Source organism: Falco biarmicus, chromosome 8 (genome assembly GCF_023638135.1).
Source record: "Falco biarmicus isolate bFalBia1 chromosome 8, bFalBia1.pri, whole genome shotgun sequence".
Lineage (NCBI taxonomy): Eukaryota > Metazoa > Chordata > Aves > Falconiformes > Falconidae > Falco > Falco biarmicus.
Window position 1 is genome coordinate 45157725 of NC_079295.1, and position 19695 is coordinate 45177419.

At 49.5% G+C, this 19695-nt stretch overlaps 2 protein-coding genes across 8 annotated transcripts in view; one reads left to right on the top strand and one right to left on the bottom strand.

Moving 5' to 3' along the window:
- NRG2 (neuregulin 2) overlaps window positions 1–11568 on the top strand; it is a 165844-nt gene extending 154276 nt beyond the window's left edge. For all 4 annotated transcript variants that reach the window (XM_056349358.1, XM_056349357.1, XM_056349359.1 and 1 more), the window contains 5 exons: window positions 2139–2241; window positions 3168–3291; window positions 4700–4827; window positions 7439–7663; window positions 9118–11568. In XM_056349358.1, coding sequence (XP_056205333.1) covers window positions 2139–2241; window positions 3168–3291; window positions 4700–4827; window positions 7439–7663; window positions 9118–9775 — 1238 coding nt within the window. In that variant the 3' untranslated portion in view covers window positions 9776–11568. The remainder of the gene's footprint in view (window positions 1–2138; window positions 2242–3167; window positions 3292–4699; window positions 4828–7438; window positions 7664–9117) is intronic.
- Window positions 11569–15291: 3723 nt separating this feature from the next.
- PSD2 (pleckstrin and Sec7 domain containing 2) overlaps window positions 15292–19695 on the bottom strand; it is a 78909-nt gene continuing 74505 nt past the window's right edge. For all 4 annotated transcript variants that reach the window (XM_056348696.1, XM_056348694.1, XM_056348695.1 and 1 more), the window contains 2 exons: window positions 18663–18806; window positions 15292–17053 (listed from right to left, as the gene is read on the bottom strand). In XM_056348696.1, the coding sequence (XP_056204671.1) occupies window positions 16847–17053; window positions 18663–18806 (351 nt within the window). In that variant the 3' untranslated portion in view covers window positions 15292–16846. The remainder of the gene's footprint in view (window positions 17054–18662; window positions 18807–19695) is intronic.

Below are 19695 nucleotides of genomic sequence, written 5' to 3' on the forward strand. Positions count from 1 at the left end.
TATGGTCCTAGCTGGTTTTCCTGATTCCAATAAAAACTCTGAAACTCCTCTCTGAAGGAAAGAGCTGTACAGCTGGAATCCAGGTCCCAGAGGTGGGCAACAGCAAGAAAACTTGTCTGCCATGGTTGCTGATGCCTAGAATAGAGCATCTCTGCAAGGGAAAAAACATGTCGCTGAAGGAGGTGTTTCACCCCCAAGTTCTTTCCCCACACCAGCTCCACCTGGCTCACTGTAGCAAAACACAAGAGTAGCAGATCAGCTAGCAGCTGGCCCTGCTCTGGGAGCAGTCCCAGGCCACAGAGGCTCAGGCTCTGAGGAGGTGCAGTCAGCTGCTGAAGCTGCTGTGGTGTAGAAACTTTCAGCCCAGGTGAGACCTGTGATGCGTTGTTCCTGGCCCACTCCATGGTGAAGACGGAATCTAGGAGCTCCTCAGCTGCCTGCCTCTCTAGTGAATTGAAGGACATTACCTTCCCGGCACCCTCACTGCTACGCTGAGCGCCTCGTGAAGCCGAAGGCCAGTGTACAAACAAAACAGATGGAAATATATGTCTTTAAATTGCAGCTTTGCAGCACAAGCATGAAGCAAGCTCTGCTGATTATGTTTTGCATCTTCATGCCGGGGCTGTCATTCTCAGCCCTTGTTTAGCAAATCTTTCTCCATTCTTTTTTTGAAAGTTAGAAAGAGATAAATGATTTTCCTAGCACTTTTTTCCCCCAAAAAACATGCTTTTTCCTCCTAAAATGGCAAGCTGAAGTTGGTCTAAATGTTCAGTTATCTGGAATGTTTTGTTGCTTCCTTCTTGTCTTTTTTGCTAAAAGTCTAGTCCCAGGGGGTTCTGGCACCAGACCGGTTTCTCTTCTGGTCTGTATTTCATTGTTTGGCAGCACTGGGGATATCATAGAGTCCATTCAAGGCATTTAGTGTGGCATGGTGAACCATGCCGAGCACAGCAACCATGGCATGAGTTTTATTGCCTAATGTATTAAAGAAGGTGCAAACCCCAATAACTTGATCATTAATGCGTAGTATGGGGGCACGAGGATATCACTCATAGACGCTAAAGTGAAATGCTCATGGTATCTGTGCGCTGAAGCCTTCTCTCAGTTATCCAGCTGGAGAACGAAATTGCCTCTTCTGGTCTGAGTGGAGAGTTGCTGAGAAGAGCATCTGCTCTGGTGTAGCCACAGAGGAAGAGGCATTCTTGCCATGCGATTGCTGCCTAGGGTAGTTGAGTCACACTGCCAGCGCCATCCTAGCGTTTTCTTAGAGCTTTGATTAATGTGAATGAATTACCTCACTTCCAGCATGGTCTGGGTTTTGATGCTTTTCTGGTTTGAAAGACAGTCCCTGACAAATGATGATATTTGAGAGAAGCAGCAGCAGCTGCTTGATTTTTGTGTGTGCATCCGAGTTACTTGGTGCTATGGAATTTAATCACTTCCTAGGGTTTCATTAAAAATCCATAATTGTAATTGGTTTCTCTATTTTAATTACTCTACTCAGTTTTCTTTGTCTAACATGCTATCACTTTTCCATCCTCATTCTGCTTTTTGACTCTTTTAGGATGTCCCCTTCAGCACCTACATGCTTTGGGGCCTGTTGCTTGGTGGTTTCTAGCACACCGCCAAGCTCCAGGGCATGCAGCCGCTGCAAGGAAAAGGCATTCTGAGTCCTTCAGGGCAGAGAGCCTGATGAGAGCATCACAGGGCATGCGTGTATGTGGTGAGTGGGGGGTGCTCAGGGACTTCTTTGGTAGGCTGCTAGGTTGCCAAGAAGGGGGAATCTGCTGGAGAGGAGCGGAGCCACGGGGCTTTTGGGGATTAGTCACCGAGTTTTGCTGTGGGAAAAGAACAGAATGTGAGAGGTATGTTTGAGTGCAGAAGGGGTGAGCTACTAAGCAAGAGAGGGCAAAGATGCAGTGAGACAAAAGGAGTGAAGGTCTCTTGAGGGGCAAGTAAGATTGGTCCGGCTTGTCTCAGGTTTGGGTCAGCTATTAGAGGTGGGCAGTGGATTGGTAGGAGGTCTGACCGAGCACTCTTCTCCATCTTATCCACACACAGTGCTGTTTCTTGTGCAGCCAGATGCATCCCTGGTGCTGGAGTCCATTTGTAACTGGTTTCTTTCTCTCCATTTGCAGAAGCGGAAGAGCTCTACCAGAAGAGAGTTTTAACCATCACAGGAATCTGTGTTGCCTTGCTTGTGGTGGGCATCGTCTGTGTGGTAGCTTACTGTAAAACCAAGTGAGTATGGGTGCTTAACAGACAGTAACTGGCCAGACATTACTGCGTGGTAGCGTTCATGCTTTTATGCTTTTCACTCAAATGCTGTTTTAAGGAGATGCTGCACTGTGGTATTCCCAGAAAAGTCTGATGAAAAAGGGTAGTGAGCCATCTACCAGGCTGTGCCTGAGCAGGGTGTTTTCCTGGGACCATTTGCTCATCCCCTGAATCAGCATCATTTCACCCGCCCAGGTGATGCTGGGAAGAGCTGGCTCCCAAGCCAGCAGCTCATCTCCTGACAGCAGAAGCACACTGGACTGTTGTGCAGGAGATGTGGGCTCAGCTATGTACATTTCAGAGACTTTTGGAGCAATCCTGATGGAACAAGAGGCTTGGGGACCTCTTTCATGGTCAGCCTTTCCTGCCTGGGCAGCACCTTTTTCCCTTCTTAGCCTGCACCCCACCTCAGTTCAGGGTGCTCCTGGGACATGGTGGGTCTTGTGGAGTAGATGCCCTGCCAGGAGCACAAGTGGGCTTTGCCACTTTGTGATTAATGCAGGACAAGTCAAGTGCCTTGCCACCAAAGCCAACCCAGGACCTGCTTCCCCTTTTCCTTCTCCCCACTATTCTCCTCCACTCCCAGTACCATGGTGCCCCTGGCTCCCCTGCCTTTGCTGGACCCTGTCTTGCAAAGGGGGATCCTGGAGCCTGCTTCCCAAATTGCCCTTGGTGAGGAATGCTCACAGTTTTTTGAAGAACCAGCAGAAGGTGGCAAATGTTGAATGCCTTGTTTCTTCCTGTTTGCAGCTTTCCACAAACACCATTGAAACATCAAGTGCGTCTGAGATTTGCCCTCTCCATTGTCTGTGTCCTCCAGGTGCCTCTGGGGGCAGAGACCCCCATGAGATTAGTCTTCCTAAGAGATTTTTTCCCTTTCTTTTTTAAAGGAAACAAAGAAAACAAATGCATAACCATTTACGGCAAAACATGTGCCCTGCCCATCAGAACAGAAGCCTTGCGAATGGGCCAAGCCATCCACGTTTGGATCCTGAGGAAATCCAAATGGCTGATGTAAGACCTTTTGTCTCCACCTCCCTGCATGTTACTGAGTGCCTATTTTCTGCCAGGGATGTGATGTGGATGTGTACATTTGCTGATCTGTGAGCCTGTGCATGAGGAGCAAAACACTGACAAACTTGGAAAAAAAAAAGATTAGATTCTGCATAGAAATGTTTCCAAAACCAACATCTGAAGGGAAATGTGATTTGACTTTGAAGTACGGGATGAGATTAGAGCGTTTGGGACAGGCTTGTTTTGATGAAGCAAGTGTGATCCCATTTTCCTCTAAGAGAGATGTTCCTGCTGTTTTCTGTTTATTAAGCTATCCGTCAAGCCCCAGTTTGCAGCATGACAAATGTGATCGGTGTGGCAGTGGCCAGAGCCACCACGGTGACTGTGACTTGCTGAAGCACGTCATGGCAATGGCATCAGCACCACGTTAGCCCACCTGCCCGTACCAAGAGTTGCATCCTGGAGAAGATGGGATGTGCTGGTGGGGTGCCAGTGCTGTGCCAATGGGAACAATCTTAAGAATTTAGGACTGGATCCAGAAAAACGGTTCAGCCACTCTCGTGACTTCAGTCACATGAGTTTCCCGTCAAACTCCATGAACTCAATAGGGCTGTCAATCTGCTTAAGTGCCTCGCTAGACCAAGGCATTGAAAGGGGTCAGAAAAAGGGAGGGGGAAGGCAGAGCCAAACAAGAAGATATACTGCTGGAAATGAGTGCAGTGAATCAGTTACAAAGGTCTTCTGGGTCACCCTTTGGATGTTGAAATTGAGTTAGGTTGAATCCCAGCAGTGAAGGAAAAGGGAAGGGGAATTTCAAAGAACCACAACCCTCTGGCCCCAAAGTACTGACTCCCCTGAGAGCGTAGCGCCCCTGTGAAAAGCAGTGCTTGTTGTCAGATGAAGGAATATCTCAGCATACGTTTTTGGATTATACCTGGTGTTTCTGTAGGACCCGTATCTCTGGCAGATCTCATGTCGTTGTCTTTTTATTTTTTTTAAAATATTTATATATTAAATAATATATATAAAAATAAATAATAAAAAATATATGTTTTTATATATATATATATATAAAAACAACTGCTAGGACTATGTTGGGTGTATAACCTCCTGTGAGCAGAGATGTGTTTCTGTGCAATAGCTACATGTGGTACCACTGTCCTCTAGGGAACCCCCTGGCATGAAGAATACCCTTCTGCAGTCCCTCTGCCACGGCTCTTTTCCAGTATTCATAGTGCAGGGGCAGGGAAGAGCCTCCAGCCTCCTTGTCTCTTCCCGCGGGGCACAGAGCTGCCACGTTCACTCAGTCCTCGTCTCGTTTCACCAGAAATAATCAAGCCAGCCAAATCTGGCTGTGGCGGAGTTGGCAAGCTGGTGACTGATCTGTGTGATGGTTCATATTTTGCAGTATATTTCTAAGAATGTTTCTGCCACCGAACATGTCATCCGAAGGGAAACAGAGACAACCTTTTCGGGAAGTCACTCCTGCTCCCCATCTCATCACTGCTCCACAGCCACTCCAACATCCAGCCAGAGGTGATGTATACCATTTTACCCTGAACTTTCTCCAGCTGTTTCCCTTAGGACACTGTGAGATTCAAAACCAGTAAAAGGTTTTCCTTTCACCTCCCTTTCTATTTTTACTTTGTTTGGCACTACACTGACATACAGCCCACATCAACACCATGGGTCTTTGCTGTCACAGCCAGTTAGCGAGAGGTGTGGAAAGGTGTGATCCTTGACCTGCAGCAAGGTGCCAGCAGGAACATGTAGTGCTGACATAGCTAGAAACTAGGAAGAGAAGTTGTGCTTTTGTGCTTTGCACAGACACAAGTGGGAGGATTTATCTAGGAAAGGTTTTGCAAGTGGTGTTTGCAACTGCACTGGACACCTGCAATAATTCATTAAGTAAACAGGTTATTTGTTTCACGTATGATATATTTAGAATGTATTTGCCCCATGGAAGGCGAAGTATGCAAAATACCACAAAATGTTTTGACCAGTTCCTCAAAGTTAGGGTCTGACTTGGGAGCCACAGTTTTTCACCAGAAAAAACACTCCTGTGAAATCTATCAGAGTCCACAAAGTTGCATTAGAATCTCAGCCCCTGAGGCAGTGGCACATCTTTCACTGTTTCCTTCTGAAGCTCTCAGGAAAACTGGGGCTGGCAGGAAAGTACCAATGATTCTGACTACACAGGATGAGGCACAGTTGTTTTTTACATTTCAAAGTAGCCATCAAGGGGAAGAGCAGCATGGCTCGGCAGCTGAAGTTCTCATGGTTTTTGAGAGCATTTAAATTCGTGATGGAGCTTTCCTATTTTTATGATGTCCAGAAAAATCCTTCAAATGCTATAGAGAAAGTCCAGTGCTGTTCTGAGTTTGGATGTTCAGGTTCTTCCTCTTGTGCTTTTTCCAGTAACGGGGTTTCCCTAGGCGAGCACTTGCCTTTGAAAAGTGCCTGAGAGGTGCCGGGGCCATACCTACAGCCTGTAGTGGCGTAGGGATCACATTGCATTGACATCAAAATTGACATCATTGAAAGCAAAAGGCATCCTGGATTCTTTACCCCACCAGCCCGACGTGTTTGTCTCCATTCATCTAGGAAGCAATGAATCCTTTCAGCTAAAGCTCAAAGACGGTTCCTGGCAGGTTTCTTCAGGGTTCAGGCATTCACCAGGGATGAGCACGTGCTCTCGGTGTACAGTGCGTCAGATCAGCTGCAGATACTGAACTTGGGCTTTCAGGTGAATTCCTCCCTCAGCTCCTCTGGCTAGACTTCCAGCAAGTAGAGAGGGAGCCAGGAATGACTTGTGGGGATGGAAATGACTGCCTCTGTCCAAGGAAATCCTACCCCTGGTGAGCTGTATGGTGTGCTTTCCAGGCTTTTTTGAAATTGTACACTGCAGCCCAACCCTGGCTAGGTGTGTGCAAGCTTGAGCCGGGCTCACAGAGGCTGCAGTGCCCACAGAGCTGCACCTTGCTGGCCTTCTGTGCTCACTTCAAAGTCCTGGGACCCTGGGGCCATCTCTGGGCACCTCCTGAAAATGCAAAGGTGTGTCTGGAGGGCAATGTTCACACATGACAGCTGTGGGGAGGCACTTACCTTACATAGCCTCTGGTCCTGGCCACCTGCCACCTAATCTTCCTGAGTCAAGTGCAGCAAGCAGGTGTTTCTTGAAGCCAAGCCAGAGGCAAGCTACTGGCATGATCAGGCTCCATTTTGCTCGATCAGTGCCTCTAACAAGTGTGCTGTTTGAAGTTATAAATGAGCGTGGTGGTTGCAGCTGAGCATGTGACTGGAGCCATCAATAATTAGCAAGTTCTTGGGAAGTCTTAATGAGGCTGGTCTCCTCTGCAAACCCCCACCCAAAATCCTCTGCCAGGACAGCTCCGTCTGGTGCGGTTTGGGAGTTCAGAGCTGTTGCTCTGATGGATCGCATGTTTCTGCTATGGAGAGTGGTCAGCCTGGTGGCTGTGTGTGCGTGGCCCCATGCATCCCTCCTCTGACTCCTTGCGGGGTTTCTTCTTTGCACCAAAACAAGTGCTCAGCAAGGTCTAGCCAATGTACTGTAGTTTTGTCTAGCATCTTGAAAGTGCTTTGTTGCCAAAATATTTTATAAACCAGTGAAAACCGAATACCTAGGTCTACCTTTGGTATGCTTTTCTCTGCTGATGACAAAGTAAGTTTGAGGGGGGCGGGGGTGTCTGACTCCTTTCTAGTAGCATTTCTGAAAGGGCTGTCACTTGGCAATGCAGATGGCACATTGTAAGATCCTTCGCAGCCTTGCCCTGGCATGACCAGTGCATTGCTCCACACCCAGAACGCTTTGCAGGCACAAAGCAGAACTGCCTTGGCCTCCCTCCAGAGGCTGTCCCGTCCTGTCCCCAGCCATCAGGCAGTGGGGTGACAAATAGCCGGTATGCACTGGTCTGCCAGCAGTACCCTCTATCCAAGAAACAGCAAAGAAAGGCAAATCAAAGGCAAGGCTGGGAAGCTGGTCATCCCTGGCCAGATATATCTTAGTGAGAGGGAGAAAGGGGACACCATCGCAGAGCAGCGTGTGAGCTGTGCCAGCATGCAGCTCTTTGGAGAAGACTTTGGTGGGGATTCCCTGCTCACTGTCCATATGGGGTTTGGTCCACAGACATGAAAGCCACACCTGGAGCTTGGAGCGGACAGAGAGTCTGACTTCAGATTCCCAGTCTGGGATAATGCTGTCCTCAGTGGGAACCAGTAAATGCAACAGCCCTGCGTGTGTGGAGGCACGGGCTCGCCGTGGGGCTGCCTTCTGCATCGAGGACTCGCGGAGGCCCATGACACAGTATCGTGACTCGGTGGATTCTCTGCGGGACTCACCGCACAGTGAGAGGTCAGACCCCACTGCTTGGTGCTACCCTGGCACAGCAGAGCCGAACTGTGCCCTCTGTGCCATAGAAATGTTTGCCTCTACCCGACCCTAGAGCAGTAGTCCTGTGGTAGCACTGGGAAAACTCCAGCTCTGGCCCTACCAGAGGAAGCCACCACTGCAGGAGGCCACTCCGGTAGGGGCAGCAGCAAGTACTGCACCCTGCTGACCTGGTGGCAATGTAGGTTTGGAGCACAGGGATGAGAGGAGCAGAAAATACCTGGCTGCAGTCAGCAACTGGTGAAGAAAAACTGGCTGAGAGCACACCCCAGGCAGCTTAGTGGCCTGGCAGCTCAAGTGGAGTCTGGCCCTCAGGTATACAGGGAAAAGATGTGCATCCTCAGCACAGCCCTGGGTGGCCTGGTGAGCAGGGGTGCTGTATGTGGGCATAGCCCTGGGACAGGGCTCTTTATGACCCAGCCTTCTGGGGGACACAACTGCAGGGTTGAGACATCATCAGCCAGTGAGAGGCAACAACAGGCATCCTCTTCCTGGCTCTGGCTCCTCGTGGTGCAGGAGCACATCCCCACCCTTGCTCCAGCCCTCTGTGGGTAGCCATGGGCAACCCTGGGTGGCCACATGCCACTTCTGGGCAGTTACCCTTTAAGGCAGTGGGACTTGTCCATTGGGGAAGAGGAGAAAGGCAGCAGCTCCTGTGTTCTCATTCCTGCCCCTGGTCCATTTAGGCAGGCTGACCCAGCTTGTATGGATGTCTCGTACTTCACAAGACACACGGGTCCAAAGGCACTAGACAAGCCAAGGGCCTGGGCAGCCTGAGATGGATGGAGACACAAACTGGCACTACTGAGAGGAAACGAAGTCTGCTCCTCAGAAAGGGGCGATGCTGGAGGACGGGCTGTTTGGAGAGGGACTAGACCAGACCTGAGTTGCCACACTAATGTTATCACTAGAGTAGAGGAAAGCAACAGGTGACCTTTTGTGACACAAGATTTTTGCTATGTCAGAGGAAGCTGTGCCCAGGCTTTTCCCATCTGTGGCCTGAATAGGGGGAGGGCATTCTGGGGACCTTCTTTGGAGACAAGCCTGGCAGCTCCAGAGGGAGCAGGAAGCAGCTGGCAGGGGCATGAGAGGCAGGGAAGTCTTGACTCAGCATGCTGGGAAGTGCTGCAAGGTTTGCAGCGATTCAAGGTAGGAAGTACACATCAAGTCCCTTGGGAAAGGCAGCCCTGGGATGCACGGTGCATGGTGCCCAAGCACCCACCAAAGCCAGCAGCTCATCCTCCCTCAGCACAGCAGTGCAGGGTCCCTCCATCTGGTCCCCCAGGAGGTGCTGAGCTCCAGGACCAGGTGCACCAGAGGCCTCACCTGTCCCTGCGCCGGGTGTTGGGCAGAGCAAGTGTGCAGCTGGAGGGTTTTGGGGTGGTTCAGTGTCCAAATGGAAGTGTTGCTTTTTACAGGTACGTGTCAGCCCTGACCACACCAGCACGCCTGTCGCCTGTCGACTTCCACTACTCGATGGCCACACAGGTGCCCACCTTTGAAATCACATCCCCCAACTCGGCGCATGCTGTCTCCCTGCCGCCGGCGGCCCCCATCAGCTTCCGTGTGGAGGAACAGCAGCCCCTCCTGCGGCGGTACCAGCTGCCCTTTCAGGACACGCAGAGGTACGACAGCTACCACCAAAGGAAGACCTACCTAAATGACAGCATGGGGAGCCTGCCCTCCAGCCCCTTCCGCATCACAGAGGACGATGAGTACGAGACGACACAGGAGTACGTCACAGTGCTAGAGCAGCCAAAGAAAACAGCCAGCAGCAACAGGCGGTGGAAAAAATCCAAACTGAACGGGCACATCCCTCACAGAGCCAGAGCCGTCCGGGACTCCTTCTCCTTGAGCAGCGCCTCTTACAGCGAATCTGATGAGGAGCTGGTGGCCGAAAGCACCCCCTTCCTAAGCACTCAGAACAATGAGGGGGCGCACACAGAGTCGCCCCCACTCCACCGGCCAGGCGACAGCCGGACTCACTACCCCTGCAGCCGGCACAGCGTGCATGGGGAGAGCGGGCGCAGCAGCCTGGCGCACATGATGCCCAAACCGGACCCAGACCCTCTCTAGGCGCCTCCCAGACTCGCGCACCCGTAGACGTAACCCGCATGGAGGAGGCCGAGGAGGGAGGCAAGAGAAAACAAAACAAAAATAAATATTTTTATTTTATATAAAAGAGGGAAAAAATATAACAAATAAAATGTTTTATTTTCATTTTAGCAAAGTTGTCTTATAATAGCTAACGACAATGACTTTTTTATAGGGAATCTCTATTTATATGTAATGTCTTGATTTACAGCTTCCAAGAAAAAAAAAATTAAAAAAAAAAAAAGAGAAGAAAAGAAAACAAACAATAAAGTTAAAAAAAAAGTGGGCCAATTTTTGACTACTTAAAAATAGAAAACAAAACTATCGTGGTGCCTTTTGCTGTATGCTAGTGCTGGGATTCATGCCGAGGATTCTGTTTCAGTAGCATTTCTAAGATCATAGATTTTTGTTTGGGAGACAACCTGTCACAAGGGCGCTCTTCCGTCGGAAGAAAACAGCCTCACCACTTTGCCCCGTACCCTGCTGTTAATGATCTTATTCTTTAAGGTATTGTTTGAACACACATCAAGGGCATGAGTGGGAGCATTTCCATTATCATGTCTATGGGGATCTGTCTTGCCCTGTAAAATACTTGTATTTTCACTTAAATCAGGAGGGGGGAAGAAAAACCAAAAAAAACCCCAACCCAACAGCACCGTACTGAAATGCAGAAATAACGTTTCTTTTGCCACAGAGGTAGGAAGAGAAAATGCAGTGGTGCAGCAGCAGCCCTCACAATATAGCCCTCAGCCTTTTGCCATTTCACCTGCGGGTCTGAAGCTGGGTTGGCACAGGTCTGTAGTCAAACAAGGCAGACACCCATGTGAACGTGGTGAAATAACACCCCATGATGGACCACTGGGCCCAGGCCACTGCCACTGCCCTGGCAGGCAGACGGCACTGCGCGGTGGCCCCACAGGGCAGTCTCCATTCAGCCGTGGTGGCCCCGTGGCTGCATTGTGACACTGGTGCCGTTCTGGCCATGGCATTCCTGTGGCAGGGCAGCCAGGCCATGATGCTGTAGGGCTGCCGGGGCTGTGGTGTCCTGCATGCTGGGCCTGGCCCCAGGTCAGGCGGTGCCGAGAGGACAGCCAGGGGCAGCCCTGTGGCGCAGCACAGTGCAGCTTGCCGTGGACTCCGCACCAGGCACCTGCTGGCTGGGCTGCCCCAGGTAGGGCAGGAGCCCCAGCACTTCTGGCCCTGCTTGTTGCCCTTGCGTTGGCAAGGAAGGGCCTCATGTGGGGCAGTCCGGTGAGTGGATTCTTCTGTACCACCGTGCCGTATATTGTAAAGACAGTTGTTACCATCACGTCTTGCAATCAATGATGGACGTCATGTTTCCGGACTTGGAGCGGCTCTGCCCATCGGCTATGTGGCGCAAAGAGACAGTCCTGCGTGTCCAGGTGGCAGAGCATCCCCCATGGAAGTGCCCCTTTCTCCTCAGTTCTCTGCAGCAAACCTGTTTACATTGTAGCCTGACTTTTTTCTTTTTATATTTTTACTTCTGCATGTCCTTTGCATTTCAGATACTGTAGATTGGATGCATGGTGAAGCTGTGACTGAGAAGATAATACAACAATTGACAGTGTATTTCATTTAACTTTTAGCAATAAAGTAACTAAACCCTCTATTCCTCACCCATGATGGGGTCAGATAGAAAACTCTGCTAATTTGTCATAAGATGATTGTCAAAGTTTGCTCTGGATTGTCTGAATGTCAGAACTCTCGACTGTTTAACACTTGAACATTTTTTATATTATAAATAAAATAAGAAATAATAAGCTGTGGGCTGCATTAATCTCAGGCAGTTTGGGGGGCAGATGAGGAGCTGTGACAGGTACCATGCACAGAATTACAGACTCGCTGAGGTTGGAAGAGGCTTCTGGAGGTCATCTGGTCCACATCGCCTGCTTGAGCAGCCCACCCAGAGCTAGTTGCCCAGGACTGTACCCAGTCAGGTTTTGAGTATGTCAGGAATGGCAACACCACAACTACTTTGGCCAACCTCTGCCAGTGCTTGGTTACCCTCAAAGCAAAAAAAGTTTTTTGCTTGTGTTCGGAATTAACTTCCTATTTTTTAATTTGTGCCCGTTGTCCTGTCACTGGATGCTAGTGAGAAGAATCCAGCTCCCTCTTCTTCATTGCCTCCTCCCATCAGGTATTTATATACATAGATAAGGTCCCCCTGAGCCTTCTCTTCTCTAGGCTGAACAGTCCCAGCTCTCTCAGCCTCTCCTCATATGGATGATGCTCTGGTTCCATAAACATCTTTATGCCTGTAGAGATCCAGAGGCGGGTGTTTTTCTACCTAGCATGGATATTTGACCTTCACTGCAGGGCTCAGAAGTGGAGGCTCACTGAGGTGAGTGGATGCTACCCACACATCTCCTGGGGCATGCCATTCCTTCCTCATCTGCAGACCAGGAGAGCCCCTTTCACCCCACCTGTGGAAGCTTTCTGTTGCGCCAAGAAAGGCCAAGACGCATGGCATGTGCTTCACATGCTGGCACCAATTTTGATGACTTTTGCAGTAGAGTGGAGATGTGTTGGGTCCAATCTGGAAGTGCTGTGCTGCTATGCAACATCTGCCCACCCACAAAACAGGTCCCTTCTCTAGCTCTTCCATGGCAAGCCCATGTCTCAAGCTAGCCCCCAGTAGAGGAATCACTGAGAACATGGTGTATTCACAGGAATTACAGTTCCTGGGGTTGAACCCATGGCTCAGTCCAGCTCAGCTCCCACTCCCTTGTTCCTGCTCAGTGAAAAGAACAGGTGCCCAGACCAGCTGAACTCACCTGCAGGAGAGGGATCTGTGGCGCACTGGTCTGAGTTGACCCCAGAAGAATGCACAGGGCCATGAGAGGAGCTCATGGGCCTCACAAAGATGCCTGTGCTGAAGGCCAGGCTGAGCCTCACAGCCTGGGCTACTTCTGCTCCAGCACCCCCTGGATGCCCATTGCCTTGGAGCTACCCTGACTGGGTCACAGGCCACCCCTAACATTCATCGCGTGTGCTGTGGGGACTAAAGCCTAAAGGCTCCTGCCCTCCTGGCACAGGGCCCATCTGACCCAACAGCCATGTGCAAAGGTGATCTCAGATGTCTGGGACTAGGGCTAAAGGCAATAGGGTCAAGTATTGATTTGGGTATATTTGCCTACATCATGTCCCACCTCGGCATAGCCCCAAGCCTTGCTGGAAAGCAGCAGTGCCATGCAGCTCACAACCCTCCCATTTCTCTTGGGACAGGCTGACTTCCCATTGCCTTTGGTCCCCCAGCTTACCTTCTCCAGCATCTCCTGAAGCATGGTGAGATGACAGGCATGGGCAGAGAGTACCTGACCTCCTGGAAGGGACACGTGTTGGGAGTCACCAAGGGTGAGGCTCCCCGGGGAAACCAGCCACACAGAAAAGAGAGGGGTCCCAAAGCAACCCCCTCTCCCTGCCTGGGTCTCCCGTGTCTGTATGCTGATGAGCTCTGTTCATGGAGGAGTCCACCTGGGGCTGGCACAGCAGCATCTGCATTTACAAGAAGACTGCAGCTCTCAGGGCTCCTCCTGCCACACTCCGGGCTTGGGTGCAGAGCAACGTGTGGTCAAACCTCAGGGTATGCTCAGTGCAGCTGCTCCACATGGGGCACCACCAGTGCTGTCTGCTCCCTGGGGCCCTCAGAGAGGAGACACATGTTTGCCCCGCACTGCTCCATGGTTCTGTGATGTTCTGCCTCTCCTGTAACACTGCTAGCTCTGAGCCATGGCAGTCTAGCCTCATGATTTCTTGTGGTGACTTCTTGTTCAACACGCCCCTTGATTCCCATAATTGTGTTCTGTATTTGGAGGCGGTTACACTACTTCAATTTTCTCTCCAATCACCTCTGAAAGAAGCCTGTATATTTCTCCTTTTTCCCTGGCTGGTTTATTTTTAGCTCCCTCATTTCCAGCTATGCGTATTCCTGGGGTTTGGCCGTAAATATTTTACAGCCATTTTTAAAGGTGAGGAGAGCCACCAAAGCCTCCTGCCAGCACTGCTCCGCATGTACAATGCCTTTGCTGCCCTTCCCAGAGGGGAAGGAATTGCTCTGCTGACACAGTGGAGTGACACAAGCAGGAGAGGAATGTCGGCTCCTGGCTTTGGGATTGCAAAGCCTCTCCCTTCCCCAAAAAACAGTCCCTCTAAAATTAATTTGGTGTCAGGTTGTGTCTGGAGGAAATGGCCTGGCAGGAAGGTCAGGCGGAACCAGCACCATCAGGGGATGCTGCCTGAGACCCAGAGCAGCTGCGCTGCCTGCCGAAGTCTGGCACTGGCTGGGCTATGCCAGAAAGTGCATTGGGGCAGCTAAAGGAGGAGAAAAAGATGTGGCTGCTTGATTTCTCTGACACGCTGCTCGTCTCTCTCTTAGTGGTGGGTGGGGAGCTGAGTCCTTCACCTCCAGGGAGGGAAAGAGAGAGAAACAAAGCATTTTCTTCCTAGCTACAAGCTGAGACTGCGAGCTGGTCAAACAAGGCATTTTTTAGTATTCTCAGTGCCCTCTTGTAGGCAAGATGCTCACCACATCTGCACATGCATATGCACCTGGATCAGTACTTGTGCATCAGGGCAAACTGCTGGCTGTCAGTAAGTGCAGGTTTAACCCTCTTAGCTCTCATGCCGAGGGCTGTTAAACATCGGCTGCCACCCTATTCCACATCCATTGGGTGGTAAGTGCCATGGCTCCGAGGCACTTTCCTGGTGCCCAGAGAGGATTCTGCAAGATCCTGCTTTTCCCCACAACTTGCTGCCAACTGAGGATGGCAGCCTGGCACCTCAGCATGGGGGACTGAGCTGCTCTTGGTGGCTTCGTCAAACATGCTAGAGCTGTCACTGCCTGATGGAGAGGATGGTCAGAAAGGACAGGCTGAGGTACAAAATATTACCTGGGATTATGGAGAACAAGAGTCAGGCCTGGTTCTCCAAGGCCTGTTTCCAAGTGTTTTCTGGGCACCAAACACTTCATGTGAGTAGAGGCATCTTGAAAGTCTTCAGTCCAGGGGATATCTGTGTGGTACCTGACACAGCAAAGCACATGATGCCTTGGAGAAAGAGCCATGGCACTCAATGTTGCTGTGGGCTCCTCTGGGAACAGTTCCCGGAATGTCTTCAGCCAGCGATGCAGATGTTGGTATCTTCTTCCATAAACCTTGAGGCTGCATATGGACAGACAGACCTGGGGAGCATGAGATGGAGGGAAGAGATACCTGTATGTGCTCCCAGAGCAGCCCATGTGTCTACACCTGCTCCGTGGGCAAGGCATCCATTCAAAGCACGGGCAGGCCAGTGCTTTTGGCACCCGGCAGGGTGGCTGAGCTGGCAGCCCACCTGTGGAAAGGCACTGTGGTTTTCTGGTGCTGTCTGTCTATAGGAACGGGGCTTTCATTTAGCAGGTGCTGGTGGAGATCTGTGTCAGCCTGGCCATCTAGGTCTGGGACCATTCCAGCACACAGTGGAACTGTACTTCAGACCAATTCTCTTTACCAACAGATTCAGCTTTATTGTTATTCTTTTTTACATGATTCTTAGTGCACCATTTCAAATAAACTATCAAACTGTACAAAGAAACAGAGATAAAAGAAGAGGTGACAAAGTTGGGCAGAGGTTTTTAGTGCCATGAACTGTCATGGAAAACAGCAGTCCATAGGCTCTCAAACACTGAAGGTCCAAATAAATCTTATCTTGTTTGTTTAAAAAAATGCTGCAAAATAGAAACAATAAATGACTGTAATTAGCAGCTACAAGATCCTTCAAAACTGGAATTTGATTACTGTGAATGCACCTAGGGGAAAGAAAAGCAATCTGAGATAAAGGACCAAAGCAAACAGCGAAATAAATAAATAAAGTATGGAAGGGCAGTTGTGGCATTGAAATGCAGAGGGATCACTTCTAGCACAGCAGTAAATCATTGGACCACAGACAGCAGAAAGGAACAGAAACACAATTCCCCGCTTAAAACAGTATAGCATGTGCATTGCAAAATGGAGGAAGTACAACATTGATGGGCAGGTGGAATCGCTCCTGCACACAAAGGTTCAGCTGGATCTGAAGCACAGCTCCAATTATGCCTCAAACCCAAAGTGGCGGATGCCATGGGTGCTAAATAAGCAGCCACTTGGCCAGTTTGTCTGAACAAGCAGGAACAGGAGAGCGATGTTTCACAGCAAAGCCAGGTGGGATTTCCATTTGAGTAAAAAAGGAGGGGAAAAAAAAAAGAAAAGATACATAGGCTACTGAATTTTTTAAAAAACATCCTGGTGGGTTGGTCAGACCCTCCATGGTCCCTAGTGTCTTCCCCAGGCAGCTTGCCTTCACTTGCACACTGAGGTTAAAAACCCACATTAAAGTTTCCTTATATATATATATTTATTTATATATATTCATATGTATATATATATATATATATAAAACGGATAAGGTGACAGAGGGCACTTGAGGGCTCTTCTGCCGTGGGCAGATGACCTTCCCACATGCCATGCTGAAGATGCCTCTCGCTCGGTCGGTGACTAGCTCATGACACCCATCCTATCACAGCATGCCGAATGGTGTTCCTTCCAGGGGAGAGACATGCTCCCTGCTGCTCTGTGCCATTCTCTGGGAGCGCTGGTGGTGCCACAGACCATCGTCTTGTCTGAGTTGCCTGCTCTGCCGGTAACTGTGGACATGAACCAGTGGGGACTCCAGGGAGAGAAGGAGGAGGAGAAAGAGGGCTGGTGGAGGAGAAAAGAGCGACCTGGCCCTTGGAGAACCAGCATATCCCTTTGTTGTGCAGTTTGTGGTAGGAGGGAAAGAAAAGCCACTGGTGCTGTTAGGGATGAAGAAGAGATGGCGTGTCTATGATGCTGAAATGCCAGAGCATTGCCAGAGAGTGTCAACTAAAGCTTCTTTGATTTCTTTCACTAGAGCAGTCACTGTATCATACATGTCTACAGTTTTGCTCATGTAATTTCCTAGGTAAAATTGTGCTCATTGATCTAGTCCAGGAGCGCAAAGCATCGCCGGTTCATCCCCCCATGCATGCGTTCCTTGTTAAGTGTTCTGCTCTAAAATGTCCTTTTCTGCCTTACAGCTGATGGACATGTGCCCTTGGCTTAAGGAAGGGCTTGAATGTGTCTTCCGCAAAGCAATGTCGTCAGCTTCCACCTTGAAGAAACTGGTTTCAATTCTCTCCAGGTCATCGGTCCCAACTTTTATCTTCATGCACAGCAGGTTGATGTATGTCTCATAGCGGCTCTTCTGCAGGGAAAGAGGGAACAGAGAGCTTTGGAACAGGGATAACCCACGGTATACATGGAAAGCAAGAGGCAATGCCATCTGCTGCTGCAGCAAAACCCATCCTATATTGTCAGGATCCCACTAATCACAACTAACAAGTACTGTTTAAACACAGCACAGTTCTTGGTCTATGCAAAGCCTGCAAAGACGATCGACCCATTGCTGAAAGGGTTGAGGAGCAAGGGGAAGGTTATGCAAGATTCTTACAGTTGCTCTTACAGGTCTTGACTGCCACTCTGACTGTGTAAGGCAGATACTGGAGGCAAAACAAGACCAAAAATCTGCTCCCTCCTGATTTAGGAGTGCCTCTTGACTGATTCAAATACTTCTTGATGTTGTCTCCACCCAGCGATGCACTTGTTACTGCTGAGCTGTGCTCCCATTGCTCCTCACAGAGCACAGCATAAAGGGAGGCATCTCCTCTCTGCCTGGCCCACACCATTACTTCAGGCTTAGATGGGGCCTCTTTTTACAGACGTGTCTAATATTTGTCCTTTCCCCTAACGTCTCAGAGGCAGCCTATACTCGCTTCTCTGTCAGCATAGAGAAACAAGCATTTCTAGAGCACATCTCACAAGACAGATGAGATGCATTACGCTCTGGAAGTGCCAACTTCTTGCAGACGTGAAAAGGCAGCCTAGAGAAAATGCTCAGATGGAGACTTCTCTGCAGGCATCCAAAACAAGATGTCTGGAAAACAGGAGGCAGCTGCAAGCAACTATTTGAAGGGTTCACACAAAGACAAGGAACCAGCAGGCAGAAATTGTGGCTTTGGACAGTTAGGCTAGGCGTCACCCGAAAGGGTGGTGCAGCCGTGGTATGCAGGAGGTGGGACATTTCTGACCTTGGAGATAGTTCTGAGACTCAGTCACAAAATGACACATTCAGCTGGGGCTAATACTGGGAGCAATCCGAGCTTCTGCTGGAAGCAGGACCAGAGGCCTCCAGCTGTCCCTTCTCACTGACAACTATGTTGCAGAAATCACACCTTCTGCTCAAATCTCACTGCAACAGATTATCCCGTTTCTCCCACAATTAAACACTTCTTAGACTTTGCAGAGAATTTATAGTTAGCTACATGCATCCTTTGTCTGTTACCAACTGTAATGGTTTTCATGCTTTTTAATGGTTTTTAATTTTTTTATCATTATTTACAGAAATGGTTGCAGCAAAACAAGATTAATTCTCCTAAGGATTCCCTTAGCTTTTTATTACTGTTGCTGAAAAAGACCAATGCACACCAAGAACTGAACCACTTTCTTACTTGGGACCTGAGGAAATGTCAAGTTTCAGCACAGTAAAGGAAGATTTTCTCTCATCAGTTTTCCCCTCCTCTGGTTAGAAATCACAGAGGGGAGGAAATATCTGTTGTTTCTTTTTTTTTTTTAGCTTCAGTGTCAAACAGTGAGGCTTGCTGCTGCCCCAAGATACCCATCCAGCCTGCAAGCCCTTTCAGTCTTTCTCTCTTGTTTCACACTCTCCGAGGCTCACAGCATCTTCTCCAGAGTTCTTAGTTCTCCTCAATCAGCCAAGGTATCATTTATCACAGAAAAGATGAAAGTTCCTTTACCTCAAATATTAGGTAATGTTCCTTGAGCCTGTATTCCTCAGCCTCTTTTGACTTGAGGCTCTTCTCTACAGGATGTAATTTATGCTCTGCTAATTCGTCTGCAATCTGCTTCATTTTATTTTCATGAGACCTCAGCTGTTCCTCCTGCCAAGAGAAGTGTGTCAGGTATTAAAATGCAGGAGTGCAACACCCGAGTGCACCGCCTGCCTGTTGATGTGGGGATCTGTCTCTGCAAGGATGTAAGCATAGCTATTGTGCTGGAGCCAAAAGTGTGCAGTACGTTTGCAGATTCATCTGATAAGGAGTAGCTGAAACACAGGTATTTGAGTAAGATCAAAACTCATGTATTACAAGTGCCAAGAGTAGATTTCTCTGGCACCTGGGCTTCTTTAGCATCATAAACACAAAATGTTCTTTAACATTTAAATACCTTTAACAGCCAGGTACAGCCACCAGTGTCCCCAGAGCTGCTCAGATTGCCCTTTTTTGAGATAAAAGTACCCTCCCCATCTGGGCTCTGAGAAAGGCGACGTCTGGCCACATTTGTTTCAGAAGATAGATAGGAGCTGTATCTCTGCCCTGACTTATCACACTGCCCTCCCCTTTGCTGGGGCCCAGCAGCAGTGTTTCCTATTTTTTGGAGGTGCTGAGGCACGGTGGGCTTTCCCTGGAGAGTGCAAACAGCAGCTACTCTTTGGATGGCAGGTGCTCATTGCTCTTGGTTAACTGAGCCTTAGGCAGCTGTGTTCTGGTGCACCAGCCCCCCCCCCCCCCCCCCCCCCCCCCCCCGTTTCCAGGAAACCTTCCCCGCCAAGTGGCACTCGGACTCCCCCTTTGTCAGTGACTTTTCGGCTTGAGAAACAACAATGTGCCACCTCCAAGTCCCATGTTATAACCCAAGGATGTAGCCATCTTTTGGGCTCAGTAGCACCAACTTTTGCAACTCTGGCAACAGAAAGGTGCCAAGATGTGATAAGCAAAGAGTAATGGACAAGCCAGAATCAACAGCCCCTCAGGCAGGGGCGTATGCATA